The sequence below is a fragment of the Coloeus monedula genome (genome assembly GCF_965178545.1).
Source record: "Coloeus monedula genome assembly, chromosome: 5".
Classification (NCBI taxonomy): Eukaryota; Metazoa; Chordata; class Aves; order Passeriformes; family Corvidae; genus Coloeus; species Coloeus monedula.
In genome coordinates this window covers 73,731,630-73,752,860 of record NC_138785.1, presented here as the reverse complement: position 1 = coordinate 73,752,860, position 21,231 = coordinate 73,731,630, and the positions used below count along the sequence as shown (strand labels likewise).

General features: G+C 55.1%; 1 protein-coding gene across 12 annotated transcripts in view; it reads right to left on the bottom strand.

Moving 5' to 3' along the window:
• Positions 1-16,198, bottom strand: part of DYSF (dysferlin) — an 81,990-nt gene extending 65,792 nt beyond the window's left edge. For 3 of the 12 annotated variants that reach the window (XM_082282337.1, XM_082282343.1, XM_082282341.1), the window contains exons 1-14: positions 10,997-11,025; positions 9,963-10,033; positions 7,856-7,911; positions 7,292-7,383; positions 5,730-5,835; positions 4,739-4,859; positions 4,463-4,656; positions 2,839-2,967; positions 2,560-2,622; positions 2,393-2,443; positions 2,285-2,315; positions 1,410-1,525; positions 476-602; positions 108-211 (exon numbers count right to left, since the gene is read on the bottom strand). In XM_082282337.1, the coding sequence (XP_082138463.1) occupies positions 108-211; positions 476-602; positions 1,410-1,525; positions 2,285-2,315; positions 2,393-2,443; positions 2,560-2,622; positions 2,839-2,967; positions 4,463-4,656; positions 4,739-4,859; positions 5,730-5,835; positions 7,292-7,383; positions 7,856-7,911; positions 9,963-10,033; positions 10,997-11,010 (1,275 nt within the window). In that variant the 5' untranslated portion in view covers positions 11,011-11,025. Of the gene's footprint in view, positions 1-107; positions 212-475; positions 603-1,409; positions 1,526-2,284; positions 2,316-2,392; positions 2,444-2,559; positions 2,623-2,838; positions 2,968-4,462; positions 4,657-4,738; positions 4,860-5,729; positions 5,836-7,291; positions 7,384-7,855; positions 7,912-9,257; positions 9,298-9,962; positions 11,432-16,105 lie in introns of those variants that run through there. The other 9 variants (XM_082282339.1, XM_082282345.1, XM_082282340.1 and 6 more) reach the window with 6 other exon arrangements.
• Between the last annotated feature and the right edge of the window lie 5,033 nt (positions 16,199-21,231).

Below are 21,231 nucleotides of genomic sequence, written 5' to 3'. Positions count from 1 at the left end.
TTCCCATGCCACTGTTATCCCAGCCCCGGGAACACCCCGCTGCCATCCCAATCCCGGGTTCCTCCCACTGCCATTCCCAGGGATCCTGGAGCATCCCATTCCCTGACCGTTTTCCCGGCAAAGCTGACTTCCACGAAGGGATCCACCAGGTTCTTCTTGTTGCTCTCGAAGCCGAAGATCTGCCGGACGTTGTCCATGACGGCGTCATCCACTGGGGAAAGAGGGAGACGCCAAAATTCATGGAATTCCGCAGCATCCCGATGGTCCCGGTGGGATGAGCATTCCCACAGAGGCGCTCTCCAGGTGGGAAAAGCAGGATAAAACCAGTTTGAACCAGTAAGAAACATCTCCCACATGAAACCGCCCGATTAAGACATGGATTATCCTTCGATGAAGATCTGGATCATTCCCTTCTCCGGGCCCTAATTCCCGCCCGGAATGTTGTGATTCCAAGGGATCCGAAGGGAAAACCTACTCTGGGGCAAATCCTCGGCTTTGAAGATCTTGAGGCAGAACTGGGCCCCCCTGAGGGTGACCCCGGTGGGGCGCAGCAGATTGGCCTCGATGTCCTCCTTGTCCTCGGCCGCCTCCTTCTTCTCCAGCTGCAGGAAAAGGGAACAGCGGGAAAAGTCAGCCTGGATTCAGGAATGAGCGGGAAAATCCCAAAACAGAGAGATCGGGTAGATCTCTCATCCATGGGAGTTGTCCAAGGCGAGGTTGGATGGGGTTTGGAGCGATCTGGGATGGTGGGAGGTGTCCCTGCACATGGATCTGGGAATCATGGATGGGGTGGGATTTAAGGTCCCTTCCATCCCAAACCATTCCAGGATTCCGGAGCCCCTCTGCTCTGGATCAGGCTGGGAGAGCTGGGAATGCTGCCCTGGAGAAGGGAAGGAGCCAGAGAGAGCTGCGAGCCCCTTGCAGGGCCTCAAGGGGCTCCAGGAGAGCTGCAGAGGGACTGGGGCCAAGGGCTGGAGGGACAGGAGGCAGGGAATGGCTTCCCAGTGGGAAAGGGGAGCTTGGGCTGGGATGTTGGGAAGGAATTGCTGGCTGGGAGGGTGGGCAGGGGCTGGGCTGGAATTGCCAGAGCAGCTGGGGCTGCCCCTGGATCCCTGGCAGTGCCCAAGGCCAGCTTGGATCCATCTGGGATAGTGGGAGCTGTCCCTGGGTGGGAATGGATGAGCTTTAAATCCCTCCCAAACCATTCCAGGATTCCATGAGAAAATGCAGCGCTTTTCCCCCAAAATGGAGGATCCAGGCTGTGGCTTCTCTGGGAATGCCCATGGGGTTTGGTGACCCTTGGCCAGAATATCCCATGGCCAGAATATCCCAGACCCGGAATATCCCAGATCCGGAATATCCAGAGCCAGAATATCCCAGATCCGGAATATCCCATTGGGAATACTCACAGGAGCTTCATCTCCAGGCCCCAGCACGCAGGCGCTGACCTTCAGGTATCCTTTGGCTCCGGCAGAAAAATCCTCCGGATCCGACAGGAGCAGCCACTTCCTGAGGAAAGCATGTTCTGTGGGAAAACATGGAAATCCAGGAATTAATCCTTGGATGGCCAGGGATGCTCCTGGGTGGGGTTTTGAATGGATATCATGGAATGGGATACGGGAATGTTTCAGCTCTTTTCCCAGGAAGGGATCTGAGAAGAGGGAGGTGTCTTTGGGATGGAATTCCCACAGAAGCTGTGGATGTGACACCCCTGGAAGTGTCCAAGGAGAGGTTGGATGGGGGTTGGAGAAACCTGAGATAGTGGGAAGTGTCCCTGGACATGGATGGGGTGGGAATGGGATGGGATTTAAGGTCTCCAAACCCAAACCATTTCAGGATTCTGGATCCAGCCTGGGAGAGCTGGGAATGTTCCCCTGGAGAAGGGAAAACTCCAGGGAATCCTCAGAGTCCCTAAAGGGGCTCCAGGAGAGCTGCAGAGGGATTTGGGAGAAGGGATTTGGGACAGGAGGCAGGGAATGGCTTCCCAGTGGGAAAGGGGAGCTTGGGCTGGGATGTTGGGAAGGAATTGCTGGGAATGGAATTCCCAGAGCAGCTGGGGCTGTCCCTGGATCCCTGGGAGCGTCCAAGGCCAGGCTGGGATGGACTTGGATCCACCTGGGATCATGGAATTTGTCCCTGGATGGATCCGGATGATCTTTAAGGTCCCTTCCCACCCCAACCATTCCAGGATTCCGTGCTCATGGATCCGGTGTTCCTCTATGGAAGAGCTCGGATGTGTGGGTGCAATTCCCAAAAAAAAATCAAGGAGTTTCCCAAGGCTCACTCGGCTCGGAGTAAACGGTCTCCACATCCATCTGTGGGATAAAAGAAAAAGGAGATTCCAGAGCTCATCCAGAGCAGGAAACACCAGGAAAAGTGGACGGGATCTTACCCGGAATTCCCCGATCACCGAATCCGTGCGGAACGACCGAGAATCCACAACCTGGAAATGAGGAAAAATGGGACATCCAACGCAAATCCTGCCTGGATGGAGGATCCTGGGGAACAAGGGGGTGTTTCCCTGGAAAGAGGAGAATTCCAGGAATTGCCAGCACTCACCGTGAGGAAAACGGGAGCGTCGAACAGCTCCGATGGGGACTCAAAGACGTTGAAGAAAAAGGTCTGTGGGAAACAGGGATAAGGATGAGGAACATTCCCGATTTTCCCCCTGGAGCACATTTCCACTTCCCATGGGATGGAGCTTCCAGCCTCCAGGTAGCTCTGGGATTTTGGGAAGAGCCCTGGATGAGGGGCAGGGAATGCTGCGCTCGCTCCTTGGTGTCACATCCCAAATCCCGGCCTCTCCCGGGAATTGTTGGAGTGGGAATTCCCGCTGACCTCGTCGAAGAAGGGGCTGTTCCCTTTCCGGATCCGCGTCCTCCGGGTTTGTCCGGACACCGTCACCTTCACCACCGGCCGGATGTTGATCCCGGGAAGCTGCCGGGCCTCAATGACCCTGACCCGGATCTGGGATGGGATGGAGAAAAGGGAATCACCAGGATGGGAATCACCGGGATCATCCCATGGGGTGGAGGACAGGGAATCACCCGGATCTGGGATGGGATGGGATGGACAGTAGGGAATCACTGGGATGGGAATCATCGGGATCATCCCATGGATGGAGGACAGGGAATCACCGGGATCTGGGATGGGATGGAGAAACGGGAATCACCAGGATGGGAACCACCGGGATCATCCCATGGGATGGAGGACAGGGAATCACCCGGATCTGGGATGGGATGGAGGACTGGGAATCACTGGGATGGAGGACAGGGAATCACCCGGATCTGGGATGGGATGGGATGGAGGACAGGGAATCACCGGGATCATCCCATGGGGTGGAGGACAGGGAATCACCCAGATCTGGGATGGGATGGAGAAAAGGGAATCACCAGGATGGGAATCACCGTGATCATCTCATAGGATGGAGGACAGGGAATCACTGGGATCTGGGATGGGATGGAGGACAGGGAATCATTGGGATCATCCCATGGGATGGAGGACAAGCAATCAACAGGATCTGGGATGGGATGGAGGACAGGGAATCACCAGGATTTGGGATTGAGGACAGGGAATCATCGGGGTCTTCCCATGGGATGGAGGACAAGGAATCACCAGGATCTGGGATGGGATGGAGGACTGGGAATCACCAGGATTTGGGATTGAGGACAGGGAATCATTGGGATCATCCCATGGGATGGAGGACAGGGAATCATTGGGATCATCCCATGGGATGGAGGACAAGCAATCAACAGGATCTGGGATGGGATGGAGGACAGGGAATCACCAGGATTTGGGATTGAGGACAGGGAATCACTGGGAATCACCCCATGGGATGGAGGACAAGGAATCACCGGGATGGGAATCACCGGGATCATCCCACAGGATGGAGAACAGGGAATCATTGGGATCATCCCATGGGATGGAGGACAGGGAATCACTCGGATCTGGGATGGGATGGAGGACTGGGAATCACCGGGATGGAGGACAGGGAATCACCGGGATCTGGGATGGGATGGAGGACAAGGAATCACCGAGATCTGGGATGGGATGGAGGACAGGGAATCACTGGGAATCACCCCATGGGATGGAGGACAAGGAATCACTCAGATCTGGGATGGGATGGAAGACAGGGAATCACCAGGATTTGGGATTGAGGACAGGGAATCATCGGGATCATCCCATGGGGTGGAGGACAAGGAATTACCCGGGTCTAGGATGGGATGGAGGACAGGGAATCACTGGGAATCACCCCATGGGATGGAGGACAGAGAATCACCGGGATCTGGGATGGGTTGGAGGACAGGGAATCACCGGGATCATCTCATAGGATGGAGGACAGGGAATCACCCGGATCTGGGATGGGATGGAGGACTGGGAATCACCGGGATCATCCCATGGGCTGGAGAACAGGGAATCACCGGGACAACCTGCGGGATTTTACAGGAACAGATCATCCCACCTGGAAATCCTGGGGTTTGTTGGATAAAGGTTTTTTGGGAGAGCTCCTCCTCCTCCTCTTCATCCCCTGGATGAGATTCCCGGACGGCTTCCTTGGGAACGAGGGCGGCTCCGATCCCGGCGCTCCCGAGGACGCTGAAGGCTCCGTGTCCCCCGTGGCCTCCGGATCCTCAGGATCCTCCTCTCCAGCCGTCTCTGCCCGGCAGGAGAAGGGAAAAGTGGGATTTGGGAATGGCTTTGGATGCCAAAAACCAGGATGGGGAGGGGTGGTGGTTACCGGTGACCGTGTCCAGCTCGGCCGCAGCCGGGGCCGGGGCCGGATCCGGAGGGGCCGGAGGCGGGAAAAGCGGGATAGAGCCCGGAGGGGGGATGTAGGACACCTGCAGGAACAGGGAAGCCTGGAAAACAGGGAATGAGCGTTAGAGAGCCGGGATGGGGTAACTGGGATAAACTGGGAGGGACAGGCTCAGACTGGTCCCAAACTGGGAGGGACGTGGGTGGGACTGGTCCCAAACTGGGAGGGACGTGGGTGGGACTGGTCCCAAACTGGGAGCTGAAAGTGGCAGGGACGTGGCTCAAACTGGTCTGAAACTGGGAGGGACAGGACTCAGACTGGTCCCAAACTGGGAGGGACATGGCTCAAACTGGGAGCTGCCACTGGAAGGGCCATGGCTCACACTGGTCCCAAACTGGGAGTCCCCCTGGCCAAGCCATGGCTCATACTGGTCCCAAACTGGGGGGCCCAACTCGTCCCAAACTGGGAGCCCAAACTGGCCATTCCATGGCTTGTACTGGCCCCAAACTGGGAGCCACAACTGGTCCCAAACTGGGAGTCGCCCTGGCCATTCCATGGCTTGTACTGGTCCCAAACTAGGAGTCCAAACTGGTCCCAAACTGGGAGCCACAACTGGTCGCAAACTGGGAGCCCCCCTGACTATGCCATGGCTTGTACTGGTCACAAACTGGAAGCCCCAACTAGTCCCAAACTGGGAGCCCAAACTTGCCATTCCATGGCTTGTACTGGCCCCAAACTGGGAGTCCAAACTGGTCCCAAACTGGGAGTCTCCTTGGCTATGCCATGGCTTGTACTGGTCCCAAACTAGGAGTCCAAACTGGTCCCAAACTGGGAGCCCAAACTGGTCCCAAACTGGGAGCCCAAACTGGTCGCCCAAACTGGTCGCAAACTGGGAGTCCCACTGGCTATGCCATGGCTTGTACTGGTCCCAAACTGGGAGCCCCAACTGGTCCAAACTGGTGCCAGCGCTCACCCCGGTGCTCTCCTTGCGCGAGTCCAGCAGGGGGAGGTTGAACGAGGCCGCCAGGCTGGGAGTGCCCAGAACATCCCGGAGCGGCACCCGGGATTCTCCCAAAAACCTGCGGGAAACAGTGACAGGGCTCAGGGCACATCCAGGGGCATCCCAACCATTCCAGGGGCAGGGATGGGAGTCGGGAGAGGGGCACAGAGATGGAGGCAGGCTGGGAGAGCTGGGAATGTTCCCCTGGAGAAGGGAAAACTCCAGGGAATCCTCAGAGTCCCTAAAGGGGCTCCAGGAGAGCTGCAGAGGGATTTGGGAGAAGGGATTTGGGACAGGAGGCAGGGAATGGCTTCCCAGTGGGAAAGGGGAGCTTGGGCTGGGATGTTGGGAAGGAATTCCTCGGGATGGAATTGCCAGAGCAGCTGGGGCTGCCCCTGGATCCCTGGGAATGTCCAAGGCAAGGTTGGACACTGGGGCTTGGATCCAGCTGGGATAGTGGGAGCTGTCCCTGAACATGGAATGGGGTGGGAATGGGGTGGGATTCAAAGTCCCTACTAATCCAAAGCATTCCAGGATTCTGGAGCCCCTCTGCTCTGGATCAGGCTGGGAGAGCTGGGAATGTTGCCCTGGAGAAGGGAAGGAGCCAGGGAGAGCTGCGAGCCCCTTGCAGGGCCTCAAGGGGCTCCAGGAGAGCTGCAGAGGGACTGGGGCCAAGGGCTGGAGGGACAGGAGGCAGGGAATGGCTTCCCAGTGGGAAAGGGGAGCTTGGGCTGGGATGTTGGGAAGGAATTGCTGGCTGGGAGGGTGGGCAGGGGCTGGGCTGGAATTGCCAGAGCAGCTGGGGCTGCCCCTGGATCCCTGGCAATGCCCAAGGCCAGGCTGGATCCCCCGGGATAGTGGGAGGCATCAGCAGGAATCTTCCTGCTCGGGGATCCAGGACCCTCCTCCTGTTTTCCCGTGGTTATTTCTGGACACTCCGGAGCTGGAACAGCCCCAAACTCCAGCTCCTTTGGATTCCAGCCCAGCAGCAATTCCAGCCTCGGCTCCAGCCTTGGAAACGGGATCCTTGCCGGAGCAGGGAGCACATTCCCAACCTCCGATCCCAAAAATAAATCCCATCCTTTATTTTTCCCCTTTCCCAGCAGCTCTCCCACCCCACCAAGCAGGGAATCCCTGGAATCCCTGGAATTCCCTCGTTCCTCCCCCAGCAGGAGCCCCCGATCCGTGGGGAACCCCTGGAATGGGAGGCACCGGGAGCATTGGGAGGAAGGAAACCGGAGGCTCCGCTCCCGCCACCCTTCCCGGCACTCAGGAGCCTTGGGAATGACCTTGGCAGCGCTTCCCAAATCCCAGCCAAGTATCCAAAGTATCCATCCCCAAACAAGGACCCCCTGTGTATTCCCAACCTTCCAACGCTGGAATTTTCCCCCGGAATTCCAAGCGAAGCAGCCCAAAAATGTGGCTCCGGCCTCCCACGGCGGGAATCCGCGGAGTTCGGGAAGAGCTCCGGGAATGGGAGAAGGGAGAGGAATTTTTTCCCACCCGTTCCGGAATTTTTCCGGAATTTTTCCCACCTGTTCCTTCCCACGGTTTCATGGTCCTTGACCACCACGGTGAGCTCGGCATCGGGATCCAGCGGGATTCCCTTCAGATCCCACTCGAATCCCTGGAAAAAAAGGGAGGAAGGAGCTGGGATCAGCGCCTGGAAGTGGAGAACCCAAATCCCAAACCCCCTTGGAATCACAGCATTCCCAAAGCCAAAATTCCCGGCAAATTCTTTGGGAAAAGATGCTCTGGGAAAAGCTTGTCCTTGGATTCTCAGGAAGGAGCTGCTCCAGCCCCAATCTGTGCCTGTTTTCCCACCAAATTCCAATCTTTTTTGGGAATTTTGGCCCATGGGAGCACAAGGATGGGGTTTGGAAGGGAAAATATGCTGGAAAAATTCCCATTCCATAGGAATTCCTTGTAACGTTGGTGCTGAGCCTGGATAAGGCCTCGATGGAAGGGGAAGAGGTTGGAATTCTGCCCGGAATTCCAGAGCAGAAAGGGAACGATCCCAAACTTTCCGTGGAGTGGAACCCTCAGGGAATCCCCTGGGCTCGGGAACAGGGGTAAATCCAGGGATTGGGAATTCTCACCTCATTCCAGATGGGATTTGTGTTGTTCTTGATGACCTTTGTCCTCTTCTTCACACCTGGAAGGGGAAAAAATGGGATTGGGATCTTCCCATGGATCAGGAGAAACACCAGGATCGGGAGCTTCCAATGGATTGGGAGCTTCCCAGGGATCGGGAGCTTCCCAGGGATCAGGATCCCAGAATGAAACTCCCATCCCAGGTGCGTCTGAACTTCCAGGGATTCCCGGGATCAGGATTGGACCCCAATCCCCAATCCCAGTTGGAGCTGAACTTCCAGGGATTCCCGGGATCAGGATTGGATCCCATTCCCCAATCCCAGCTGGGGTTGAGCTTCCAGGGATTCCCGGGATCAGGATTGGATCCCATTCCCCAATCCCAGCTGGGGTTGAGCTTCCAGGAATTCCCGGGAGCAGGATTGGATCCCATTCCCCAATCCCAGCTGGGGCTGAACTTCCAGGGATTCCCACAGCTTCCAGGATTGGGATCCGGCCCCATTCCCTATTCCCAGGCAGGAATGGGGATCCCCAACCATTCCCAGTTGGAAAATCCCATGGAAATCCCCTCCTTGCCGTGCCTCAGTTTCCCCAGGAGCAGCAAGGCCGCATCCAAAGGTTTCCAAGGATTGGGAATTCGGCCTGGGAAGAGCCACAGTGATCCCAACCATTCCAATCCCTCCATTCCCTGCATCCAAACCTCGGGATTTCAGCCTCAGTTTCCCCAGGATCCCCCAAAAAACCACGGGATCGGCGGCTCCGAATTCCCCCAAATCCAACATTCCCAAATCTTGGGAATGCTCCATCCCCACCCCCACCACCCCCTTCCCAAAACCACGCCCCCCTCATCCCTCTTGGAATGCGGCTGCATCCCAAGGGAAGAGGAAAAGGAAAAGGCCAAACAATGGAGGTGACTCAAACCCCAGGAGACTCCCGGGATATTCCAAATATTCCCGGTTTTCTGCTCTTTTAGCCCCGTTCAGCGAATCCTTCCCCATTTGGGATTGGGAAAAGCCAAAATTCCCAGCAGCCGGGAATTTGGACAACTCAGTTTTCCTCATCCAAAGGTTCATTCCCCTTCTCATTCCTGATTTTTCCCAGGATTCAGAGCTCTGGAATTGGCCCGGATCGGGATTTGGCCAAAGATGGAGCTCCCAGGATTCTCCAGAGGGATCCCAGTGGGAATGGGATCAGCGGCACCCACATTCCAAAGGGAGAAGCTGGATCAGGACCCACTTTTAGGTCCTTTTCCTTATTTTTTTCTAAAACTGGGATTTTCCCCCCTTTTCCCCCATTTCTTTCTCATTTCCCCCCTTTTTTTCCTATTTTCCCCATTCTCCCTATTTTTTCCTATTTTTCCCCATTCTTTCCTATTTTTTCCCTTTTTTACCTATTTTCCCAATTCTTTACCTATTTTTCCCCATTTCTTCCCCATCTTTTCCCGGTTTTCCCCGTTTCACCCCATTTTTTTCCTATTTTCCCCCATTTTTTCCTATTTTCCCAATTTTTTCCCTATTATTCCCCATTTCTTCCCCATTTTTTCCCGGTTTTCCCTGTTTTTCCCCATTTTTTTCCATTTCTCCCCATTTCCCCCCATTTTTTCCGATTTTCCCCATTTTTTCCCGATTTTTTCCCCATTTTTCCCATTTCCCCCATTTTTTCCCCGTTTTTCCCCATTTTCCCCCATTTCCCCCCCATTTTTTCCCATTCCCCCCCCCTTTTTTTCCTCATTTTTCCCCACACCAGGAAATACCAAAACCCCCCAAGGCAGCGCCAGCTTCCAGCGGGAATTTTGGGAGAGCAAAGCCCTCCCTTTTCCCAGGAAATCCATCCCTCGGGATTGGGATAAACCCCACTCCACATGGGATTATTCCCATCCATCCCAATCCGGAATTCAAGGATTTAAAGGCACAGAATTCCCAGGGATATTCCAGCGCGGATCTTTAAAAATTCAGGATCAGGGGGCTAAAAGGTGGGAAAAGAGGGGAGGATTTTCCAAGGATTTGGGAGCAGCAGGAGCTTTCCCAGATGCCAAATTTTGCTGCCAAAGCAGCCAAAACTATTCCAAAGCCTCCCTTCCTTCCCAAAAAAATTAAAACTCCGGGATTCCCTCACCTCGGAATGTCAGGCTGGCCACGGGATCGCTTTGTTTATCCCGCTTTTCCACGTTGGGAAGTTGGGAAGCCCTTTGGAGCAGGCAGCGGAGCATGGCCGGGATCGGGAAAGTCGGGATCGGGAAAGCCGGGATCGGGAAAGCCGGGATCGGGATAAGGATCCGCTCCCTCATCCCATTCCCACCCCCTTTTCCCGGTCCGGCCCTTCCCGGCACGGGAACGCCCCTGGAGGGGCTGGAAAAAAAACCGGGATGGTGGGAAGGAGAGCTGGGAGAGGCGGGAGTTGGGAATAAATCCCTGGGATTTAGGGATGCTGGGAGCGCCAGGGATCGGGAATGAATCCCTGGAATTCAGGGATGCTGGGAGCGCCAGGAATCGGGAATGAATCCCTGGGATTCAGGGATGCTGGGAGCGCCAGGAATCGGGAATGAATCCCTGGGATTCAGGGATGCTGGGAGCGCCAGGAATCGGGAATGAATCCCTGGGATTCAGGGATGCTGGGAAGCCCAGGGATGGGCAAACAGCGGGATCGGTGAATGCTGCAATTCCCAGGGATGGGGAACCAAAATATCAGGATTTGGGAATGCTGGGAACCCCAAAGATCCCCTAAACACCGGGATTTGGGAATGCTGGGAACATTCCCAGGGATGGGGAATAAATCCCTGGGATTTGGGAATCTCACAATTCCCAGGGATGGGGAATGAAATCCTTGGGATTCAGGAATGCCGGGAACCCCAAGGATATCCCAGCACTGGGATTTGGGAATGCTGGGAACCCCAAAGATCCCCTAAACACCGGGATTTGGGAATGCTGGGAACCCCAAAGATCCCCTAAACACCGGGATTTGGGAATGCTGGGAACATTCCCAGGGATGGGGAATAAATCCTTGGGATTTTGGGATCCCCCAAGGCTTGAGGCTGCCCCAGCACCGGGATCCCAGAATTCGGGAATGCCGCAAGCCCAGAAACACCAAAAAAACCCCAAAACCTGGGAATTGGGGAGCAGCAGAACCCCGGGAACGCCGCACGCACCCACCGGGAGAATTCCATGAAAAACCGGGAACGCTCGATCCCACAGCCGGCCCCTCTCCCGGCAATCCCAAAAAGCCGCTTTTTCCCAGGGAAAAACCCATCCCAAACATCCCGTGACGTCACGGCCCTTTGTCCCCTCTCGGGAAGGGACAAATTCCCCGGTATTCCCAAATTTGGGATCGTCCCTTCCCTTCCCCCCCCGCGCGGGAAATCCCAAAATATCCCGGGCGGGGCCGGGGGTGGCTCCAGGGGGGTCCCCAAGGGGCCACCAGGGGGGAGGCGACAGCGGGGACGGGGAGGGAGCGAGGGAATCCCGGCCCCATCCCAAATTCCAGAGCCGGAATTCCCTGCAAATCCCACCGAAGTCATCCCAAAAATCCCACCCGGATCACCCCAGAATTCCACTGAATCCAACTAAACCCCACTAATTTCCCCCAAATCTCCCCCTAAAATCCCCCCAAATCACCCTAAATCATCCCTAAATTCCCCTAAACCCCCCTAAATTCCCCCAAATTCCCCCAATCCACCTAAATTCCCCCTAAAAAAACCCCAAATTTCCCCCAAAATCCCCCAAATCACCCTAAATCAGCCCTAAATTCCCCTAAATCCCACCCCCAAAATTGCCCCTAAAAATCCCCCCAACATTGCCCCTAAAATCACCCGAAATCCACCCAAATCCCCCAAATTTCCCCCCAAATCTCCCCCCAATTCCCCCAAAAAATCCCCCCAAATCACCCTAAATCAGAGCAAAATTCCCCCAAACCCCACTAAATTCCCCCAAATTCCCCCAATCCATCTAAATCCCACCAAAATTGCCCCTAAAATCACCCAAAATTGCCCTAAAATCCCCCCAAAATTTCCCCCCAAATCTCCCCCCAATTCCCCCCAAATCACCCTAAATCAGCCCTAAATTCCCCTAAACCCCCCTAAATTCCCCCAATTTCCCCCAAATCCACCTAAATCTCCCCAAAAAATCCCCCAAAATTGCCCCTAAAATCACCCGAAATCCACCTAAATCCCCCAAATTTCCCCCAACTCCCCAAATCACCCTAAATCAGCCCAAAATTCCCCTAAACCCCCCTAAATACACCTAAACCCCCCTACATTCCCTCAACTCCCCCAAAATCCCCCTAAAGCCTCCAAAATCCCCCCAAAATTGCCCCTAAAATCACCCGAAATCCACCTAAATCCCCCCAAAATTTGCCCCAAATCTACCCCCAATTTCCCCCTAAAATCCCCCCAAATCACCCTAAATCAGCCCTAAATTCCCCTAAACCCCCCTAAATTCCCCCAATTTCCCCCAAATCCTCCTAAATCCCTCCAAAAATCCCCCAAAATTGCCCCTAAAATCACCCGAAATCCACCTAAATCCCCCAAATTTCCCCCAACTCCCCAAATCACCCTAAATCAGCCCAAAATTCCCCTAAACCCCCCTAAATACACCTAAACCCCCCTACATTCCCTCAACTCCCCCAAAATCCCCCTAAAGCCTCCAAAATCCCCCCAAAATTGCCCCTAAAATCACCCGAAATCCACCTAAATCCCCCCAAAATTTGCCCCAAATCTACCCCCAATTTCCCCCTAAAATCCCCCCAAATCACCCTAAATCAGCCCTAAATTCCCCTAAACCCCCCTAAATTCCCCCAATTTCCCCCAAATCCTCCTAAATCCCTCCAAAAATCCCCCAAAATTGCCCCTAAAATCACCCGAAATCCACCTAAATCCCCCAAATTTCTCCCAAATCCCCCCCCAAATTCTCCTAAATCCCCCTAAATCAGCCCTAAATTCCCAAAAATCTCCCCTAAATTCCCCCAAATCCACCTAAATCCACCAAATTTCCCCCAAATCCCCCCCAAAATCCCCCAAATCAGCCTAAATCAACCATAAATTCCCCTAAACCCCCCCCCAAAATTGCCCCTAAAAATCCCCCCAAAGTTGCCCCTAAAATCACCCCAAATCCACCTAAATCCCCCCAAAATTTGCCCCAAATCTCCCCACAATTTCCCCCCAAAATCCCCCCAAATCACCCCAAATCCGCCCTAAATTCCCCTAAACCCCACTAAATTCCCCAAATCCTCCTAAATCCCTCCAAAAATGCCCCAAAATTGCCCCTAAAATCACCCGAAATCCCCCAAATTTCCCCCAAATCATCCCCAAAATCCCCCAAATCACCCTAAATCAGCCCTAAATCCCCCCAAAATCCTTCAAAATCCCCCCAAAATTTCCCCCAAAATTCCACCAAAATCGCCTCAAAATCCCGATTTTTTCCCCTAAATCCCAATTTTTTCCCCTAAACCCCCATTTTTTTTCCCCTAAATCCCGGGGTTTTTCCCCCCTAAATCCCGATTTTTTTTCCCCTAAATCCCCAATTTTTTTTCCCCTAAATCCCCAATTTTTTTCCCCTAAACCCCCATTTTCCCCCCCTAAATCCCGATTTTTTTTTCCCCTAAATCCCCATTTTTCCCCCTAAATCCCGGGGGCTTTTCCCCCCTAAATCCCGATTTTTTTTCCCCTAAATCCCCTTTTTTTTTTTCCCTAAATCCCCATTTTCCCTCCTAAATCCCGATTTTTTTTTTCCCCTAACTCCCCATTTTTCCCCCTAGATTCCCATTTTTCCCCCTAAATCCCGGGGGTTCTTTCCCCCTAAATCCCCAATTTTTTCCCCTAAATCCCCACTTTTTTTCCCCTAAATCCCGGGGGTTTTTTTCCCCTAAATCCCCATTTTCCCCCCTAAATCCCCAATTTTTTTTCCCCTAAATCCCGATTTTTCCCCCCTAAATCCCCTTTTTTTTTTTTTTCGCTAAATCCCCATTTTCCCCCCCCTAAATCCCGGGGGTTTTTTCCCCTAAATCCCCATTTTCCCCCCTAAATCCCCATTTTTCCCCCCTAAATCCCCAATTTTTTTTCCCCTAAATCCCCTTTTTTTTTTTCCCCCTAAATCTCCACTTTTCCCCCTAAATCCCCAATTTTTTTCTTCCACTAAATCCCGGGGGTTTTCCCCTAAATCCCGATTTTTTTCCCCTAAATCCTGATTTTTTTTCCCCCTAAATCCCGATTTTTCCCCCCTAAATCCCCTTTTTTTTTTTTCCCCTAAATCCCTTTTTTCGCCCCCTAAATCCCCATTTTTCCCCTAAATCCCCTTTTTTTTTTCTTTAAATCCCGATTTTCCCCCCTAAATCCCCATTTTCCCCCCTAAATCCCAATTTTTTTTCCCCTAAATCCCTTTTTTTTTTTTTTCCCCTAAATCCCCATTTCCCCCTCCTAAATCCCGGGGGTTTTTTCCCCTAAATCCCGATTTTCTTTCCCCCTAAATCCCCATTTTCCCCCCTAAATCCCGGGGGTTTTTTCCCCCATAAATCCCGATTTTTTCCCCTAAATCCCCATTTTCCCCCCTAAATCCCCAATTTTTTTTCCCCTAAATCCCCATTTTCCCCCCTAAATCCCGATTTTTCCCCCCTAAATCCCCTTATTTTTTTTCCCCTAAATCCCCATTTTCCCACCTCAATCCCGGGGTTTTTTCCCACCTAAATCCCCATTTTCCCCCCTAAATCCCCACTTTTCCCCCCTAAATCCCCAAATTTTTTTCCCCTAAATCCCCATTTATTTTTCCCCTAAATCCCCATTTCCCCCCCTAAATCCCTTTTTTTTTTTTTCCCTAACTCCCCTTTTTTATTCCCCTAAATCCCCGGGGGTTTTCCCCTAAATCCCCATTTTCCCCCCTAAATCCCGATTTTTTTTTTCCCCCCTAAATCCCCTTTTTTTTTTTCCCCTAAATCCCCATTCTCCCCCTAAATCCCCCTTTTTTTTTTTCCCCTAAATCCCTTTTTTCGCCCCCTAAATCCCCATTTTTCCCCTAAATCCCCTTTTTTTTCTTTAAATCCCCATTTTCCCCCCTAAATCCCCAATTTTTTTTCCCCTAAATCCCCATTTTCCCCCCTAAATCCCGATTTTTCCCCCCTAAATCCCCTTTTTTTTTTCCCCCTAAATCCCCATTTTCCCACCTCAATCCCGGGGTTTTTTCCCCCCTAAATCCCCACTTTTCCCCCCTAAATCCCCAAATTTTTTTCCCCTAAATCCCCATTTATTTTTCCCCTAAATCCCCATTTCCCCCGCTAAATCCCTTTTTTTTTTTCCCTAACTCCCCTTTTTTTTCCCCTAAATCCCCATTTTTCCCCCCTAAATCCCCTTATTTTTTTTCCCCTAAATCCCCATTTTCCCACCTAAATCCCGGGGTTTTTTCCCACCTAAATCCCCATTTTCCCCCCTAAATCCCCACTTTTCCCCCCTAAATCCCCAAATTTTTTTCCCCTAAATCCCCATTTATTTTTCCCCTAAATCCCCATTTCCCCCCCTAAATCCCTTTTTTTTTTTTTCCCTAACTCCCCTTTTTTATTCCCCTAAATCCCCGGGGGTTTTCCCCTAAATCCCCATTTTCCCCCATAAATCCCAATTTTTTTTTTCCCCCCTAAATCCCCTTTTTTTTTTCCCCCTAAATCCCCATTCTCCCCCTAAATCCCCCTTTTTTTTTTCCCCTAAATCCCTTTTTTCGCCCCCTAAATCCCCATTTTTCCCCTAAATCCCCTTTTTTTTCTTTAAATCCCCATTTTCCCCCCTAAATCCCCAATTTTTTTTCCCCTAAATCCCCATTTTCCCCCCTAAATCCCGATTTTTCCCCCCTAAATCCCCTTTTTTTTTTCCCCCTAAATCCCCATTTTCCCACCTCAATCCCGGGGTTTTTTCCCCCCTAAATCCCCACTTTTCCCCCCTAAATCCCCAAATTTTTTTCCCCTAAATCCCCATTTATTTTTCCCCTAAATCCCCATTTCCCCCGCTAAATCCCTTTTTTTTTTTCCCTAACTCCCCTTTTTTTTCCCCTAAATCCCCATTTTTCCCCCCTAAATCCCCATTTTTCCCCCAAATCCCCATTTTTCCCCCAAATCTCCTTTTTCCCTCCCCTCTGGCCCTTCCCACTTTCACGACACCAAAGCCGGGGGGGGGGGGAGGGGCGGCGATAACGGGGACAGCTCCTTCCCACCCTTTTTAGGGCGCCCCAAATCCTCCTCAAACCCTCCCCAAAACGCCCCAAATCCCGGGTTTTTTGCCCCAAATCCACCTCGGAACGTGCAGCAGCAGTAGCTGTCGCTGATGTCGCTGCCCCCCGTGAGAACATTCTCGGCCCGCAGGACGAAGACGCGGAGCATCCTCCCCTCCCCCACCCCTCCGGGTCCCCCCCCGATCCCAAAAAAAAATCCCGGGAATTTCCCCCCCCCCCTCTCCCCTCCCCCCCATTCAAGTCCCGCCTCCCTTAAAGGGACCCGGCCCCGGTGTGGGGGAGGGGCGGGGATGAGGCGTCGTCCCCCCTTTTTGGGGATATCGGGGTGGATTTTGGGGTCCCCAATCCCCATTTGGGGATATCCAAGGGGGTTTTGGGGACCCCACAGCCCCAAATTGTCCCCAAGGAGGAGATTTTGGGGTTCCTCACCCCCCCCTTTTTGGGGATATCGGGGGTGGATTTTGGGGTCCCCACCCCTCCTTTGAGGATATCGGGGTGGATTTTGGGGTCCCCACCCCTCCTTTGGGGATATCGAGGGGGATTTGGGGTCCCCACCCCCCCTTTGGGGATATCGAGGGGGTTTTGGGGTCCCCAATCCCCCTTTTATGGCCTGAGGGGGAATTTTGGGGTCCCCACCCTTCCTTTGGTCCCAAGAAGGGATTTTGGGGCCCCCATCCCCTTTTTGGGGACATCGACAGGGGAATTCGGGGGACCCCACAGCCCTAAATTGTCCCCAAGGAGGAGATTTTGGGGTCCCCATCCCCTTTTTGGGGATATCGGGGAGGATTTTGGGGTCCCCACTCCTCCTTTGGTCCCAAGAAGGGATTTTGGGGTCCCAAGAAGGGATTTTGGGGTCCCCACCCCTCCTTTGGGGACATCGAGGGGGATTTTGGGGTCCCCACCCCTCCTTTGGTCCCAAGAAAGGATTTGGGGTCCCCACCCCCCCTTTGGGGATATCGGGGTGGATTTTGGGGTCCCCAATCCCCCTTTGGGGATATCGAGGGGGGTTTGGGGTCCCCAATCCCCCTTTGGGGATATCGAGGGGGGTTTTGGGGACCCCACAGCCCCAAATTGTCCCCAAGGAGGAGATTTTGGGGTCCCCACCCCTCCTTTGGGGACATCGAGGGGGATTTTGGGGTTCCCACTCCCCCTTTGGGGATATTGGGATGGGTTTTGGGGTCCCCAATCCCCCTTTGGGGACATCGAGGGGATTTTGAGGTCCCCACCCCTCCTTTGGTTCCAAGAAGGGATTTTGGGGTTCCCCATCCCCTTTTTGAGGACATCGGGGTGGATTTTGGGGTCCCCACCCCTCCATTGTCCCCAAGAGGGGATTTTGGGGTCCCCACGCCCCCCAGTTATGGGATTTGGGGCCGCGCATTCCCGGCGGGAGCAGCTGGGCCCGGCCCCACCCCCGGCTATTTTTGGGAATTCTTTCCATCCCGAGCCTTTCCCAGAAAGCGGCTCCGGGAGATCCCGGCCCTAAACCGGGATTTGGGATCCCCCTTTTCCCTGTTTTCCCGTCCCCTCATTCCCGCTTTCTCCGTCTCCATTCCCGTTTTTTCCCTTCCCCTTTTTCCTGGCCCCAAATCCCGGGATCGGTCACAACCCCAAAACCTGGGAACGTCGGGATTGGGAATTGAGGGGATTTGGGGGAAATTTGGGATTTGGGAGAGGTCAAAGCCGAGGGTGCCCACGGGAATGGGAAGGGCGCGGCCATGGGGACCCCTCAGAGACCCCAAAACACCCCAGACCCCCCCGAACCCCACCACAGACCCCAAAACTCCCCCAGACCCCCCAATTTTGACCCCAAAACCCCCCCAGCCCCCAGATGGTCCCAAAACTCCCCCAGACCCCCCAATTTTGACCCCAAAACTCCCCCAGACCCCCCAATTTTGACCCCAAAACTCCCCCAGACCCCCCAATTTTGACCCCAAACCCCCCCAAACCTCCCCCAGGTCCCCATCACAGACCCCAAAAAGCCCCAGACCCTCAAATTGTCCCCAAAGTCCCCCAGATGTCCCCACCACGTCCCCCAAAAGACCCCCAGACCCCTCCCCATGTCCCTCAAGGGACCCCAAAGCCCCCAACTTGTCCCCAAAGCCCCCCAGAGGACCCCAAATTGTCCCCGAAGACCCCAAGAGGCCCCAAATTGTCCCCAAAGTCCCCAAGAGGCCCCCACAACACCGCTAGAACCCCCCATGTCCCTCAAGGGGCCCCAAAGTCCCCAACTTGTCCCCAAGAGGCCCCAAATTGTCCCCAAAACCTCCCAGAGTCCCCCGCTGTCCCCAAAAGCCCCCAGAGCCCGGGCAGACCCTCCCGGTGTCCCCAAGTGCCACCAGGGTGTCCCCAAAAGCCAGGGGTGTCCCCAAGAGCCACCAGGGTGTCCCCAACACCTGGGTGCGACCCTGTCCCCCAAGAGCCACCAGGATGTCCCCAAGAGCCACCAGGGTGTCCCCAAGTGCCACCGGGGTATCCCCAAGAGCCACCAGGGTGTCCCCAAGTGCCACCGGGGTGTCCCCAAGAGCCACCAGGATGTCCCCAACACCTGGGTGCGACCCTGTCCCCCAAGAGCCACCAGGATGTCCCCAAGAGCCACCAGGGTGTCCCCAAGTGCCACCGGGGTGTCCCAACACCGGTGTTGTGTGCGTGTCCCCTCGTGTGCCACCTGCGTGTCCCCAAGAGCCACCAGGATGTCCCCAACACCTGGGTGCGACCCTGTCCCCCCATGTGCCACCTGCATGTCCCCAAGAGCCACCAGGATGTCCCCAAGAGCCACCAGGGTGTGCCCAAGAGCCACCTGCGTGTCCCCAACAGCCAGGGGTGTCCCCAAGAGCCACCAAGGTGTCCCCAATGCTGGTGTTGTGTGCGTGTCCCCTCATGTGCCACCTGCGTGTCCCCAAGAGCCACCAGGGTGTCCCCAAGAGCCACCAGGGTGTCCCCAATGCTGGTGTTATGTGCGTGTCCCCTCAAGTGCCACCTGCGTGTCCCCAACAGCCGAGGATGTCCCCAAGTGCCACCAGGATGTCCCAACACCGGTGTTGTGTGCGTGTCCCCTCACGTGCCACCTGCGTGTCCCCAAACCCTGGGTGTGTCCCCACGGCCTGTGCCACTTGCGTGTCCCCACCATGAGTGTCCCCATGCCACCTGTGCCCCCCCACACCTGATGGGACGCGTGCCACGTGTCCCCAACACCCCTGAGTGTCCCCAGGGCATGTGCCACGCGTGTCCCCACCACCTGTCCCCACAGCGAGTGCCACACGCGTGTCCCCGTGTCCCATCCGTGTGTCCCCAACACCTGAGACCGTCCCCGCCACCGGTGCCACGTGCGTGTCCCCAACCCCTGTGAGTGTCCCCAACCCCTGTGAGTGTCCCCATGGCATGTGCCACATGCGTGTCCCCACCACCTGTGCCACGTGCGTGTCCCCAATGCCTCTGCGGGTCCCCACTGCGTCCCCAACCCCTGTGAGTGTCCCCATGGCATGTGCCACCTGTGAGTGTCCCCACCACCTGTAAATGTCCCCACCAGCCGTGCCACATCTGTGTCCCCACCACCCGAGTGTCCCCATGACACGTGCCACCTGTGTCCCCACCACCTGTGACTGTCCCCACCAGCGCTCCCAGTCTACCCCCGCGTGCTCGCGGTGCCACCACCCCCGGCTGGTCACGGTGTCACCCCCGTCCCCACGGGGGTCACGCGGTGTCCCCAGCCGCGCTGCCAGCCCCGTGTCGCTGCTCGCTGTCCCCGCCCCGTGTCGCCACCCCCGTGACAGTGCCAGCTGTGCCACCCCCCCGCGCTGGCACCGCCGCCTCCTCCTCATTAACCTTTCTTGATTAACGCAATTAACTCCCGCTCCTCCTGCGCTCATCCCGGCGCGCGGGGGCGGGGGGGAGGTGACAAGAGGTGACACCGCAGCTGGAGGGGACCGGGGGTGGCCTCTGGGGGGTGGGGGGGAGTGGACACGACTGGGAAGCTCCCGGGGGTCGCGCCCGGAGCATTCCCGGGATTCCAGCGCTTCGAAGGAGCCGGGCGTGGCGGTGGGGACATCACGGCTTTGTCCCCAAGGGGTGGGGACAGCGGGGTGACAGCGGTGTCACCACGCCGGGGGTGACAAAGCCCCGGGAGTCGCAGCTTTTCCACGAGGTCTTTAATTCCCATGGGAGCTCCCCAGCCACGTCCCGCGCCACCTCCGCCAGGGGGGACATTGTCCCCAAGGGTCACCCCCCCCCCCCCAAAGCCGGGGGGGGACACGCGGTGACACTGAGAGGGGACAGACACGGAGGGGAGGGACACGGGCCACCCCCGAGGGGGGAAAAGGGGGAATGGTGGGAATTTTTCCCGTTTTATGTACAAAATTCCCGGCTGGGAGAGGGGACAGGGACATCCAGGGACCTCCAGGGACATCCCCCCCACCCCACGGTGGCCTGGGGTCAAAATAATTCTGCTAATTAATATTGATAATAATGGCGATAATTAATGGCAGGGGACAGGGACCGCGGTGTCCCCAAGGGCCCGGGTGGCACTGGGATCCTGATCCTGGATGGGCAGAGATCCGGGATCTGGGAATCGCAGGGATCCGGGTTCTGGAATGGGATTCTGGAATTGCAGGTGAGGCTCCAGATGTGGAATTAGGGAGAGAGCCGGGAAGGGTGGGGGGAGCCAGGTCCTGTCCTGGGGTATCCATCCTATCCTGGAATATCCATCCCAGCCGGAGCATCAATCCTGTCTAGGGGTATCCATCCATGGATCCATCCATCCATCCATCCATGGATCCATCCATGGATCCATCCATCCCTCCATTCATCCCTCCATCCATGGATCCACCCATCCCTCCATCCATGGATCCATCCATCCATCCCATTCCACATCATCCCACCTGCCCAGGCTCATCCATGTTTTCCTTCTACATCCCTCTAAATTGTCGATATCCATCTTGCTCCAGACAATCTGTCCCATCTGGAATATCCCACTCACCTGGAGCATCCATCCTGTTCCAAAGCATCCATCCCATCCTGGAGTATCCATCCCACCTGGATCATCCATCCTTTTCCAGAGCTTCCATCCCACCTTGGATCATCCATCCCACCTGGATCTTCCATCCCACCTTGGATCATCCATCCTTTTCCAGAGCTTCCATCCCACCTTGGATCATCTATCCCACCTTGGATCATCCTTCCCACCTTGGATC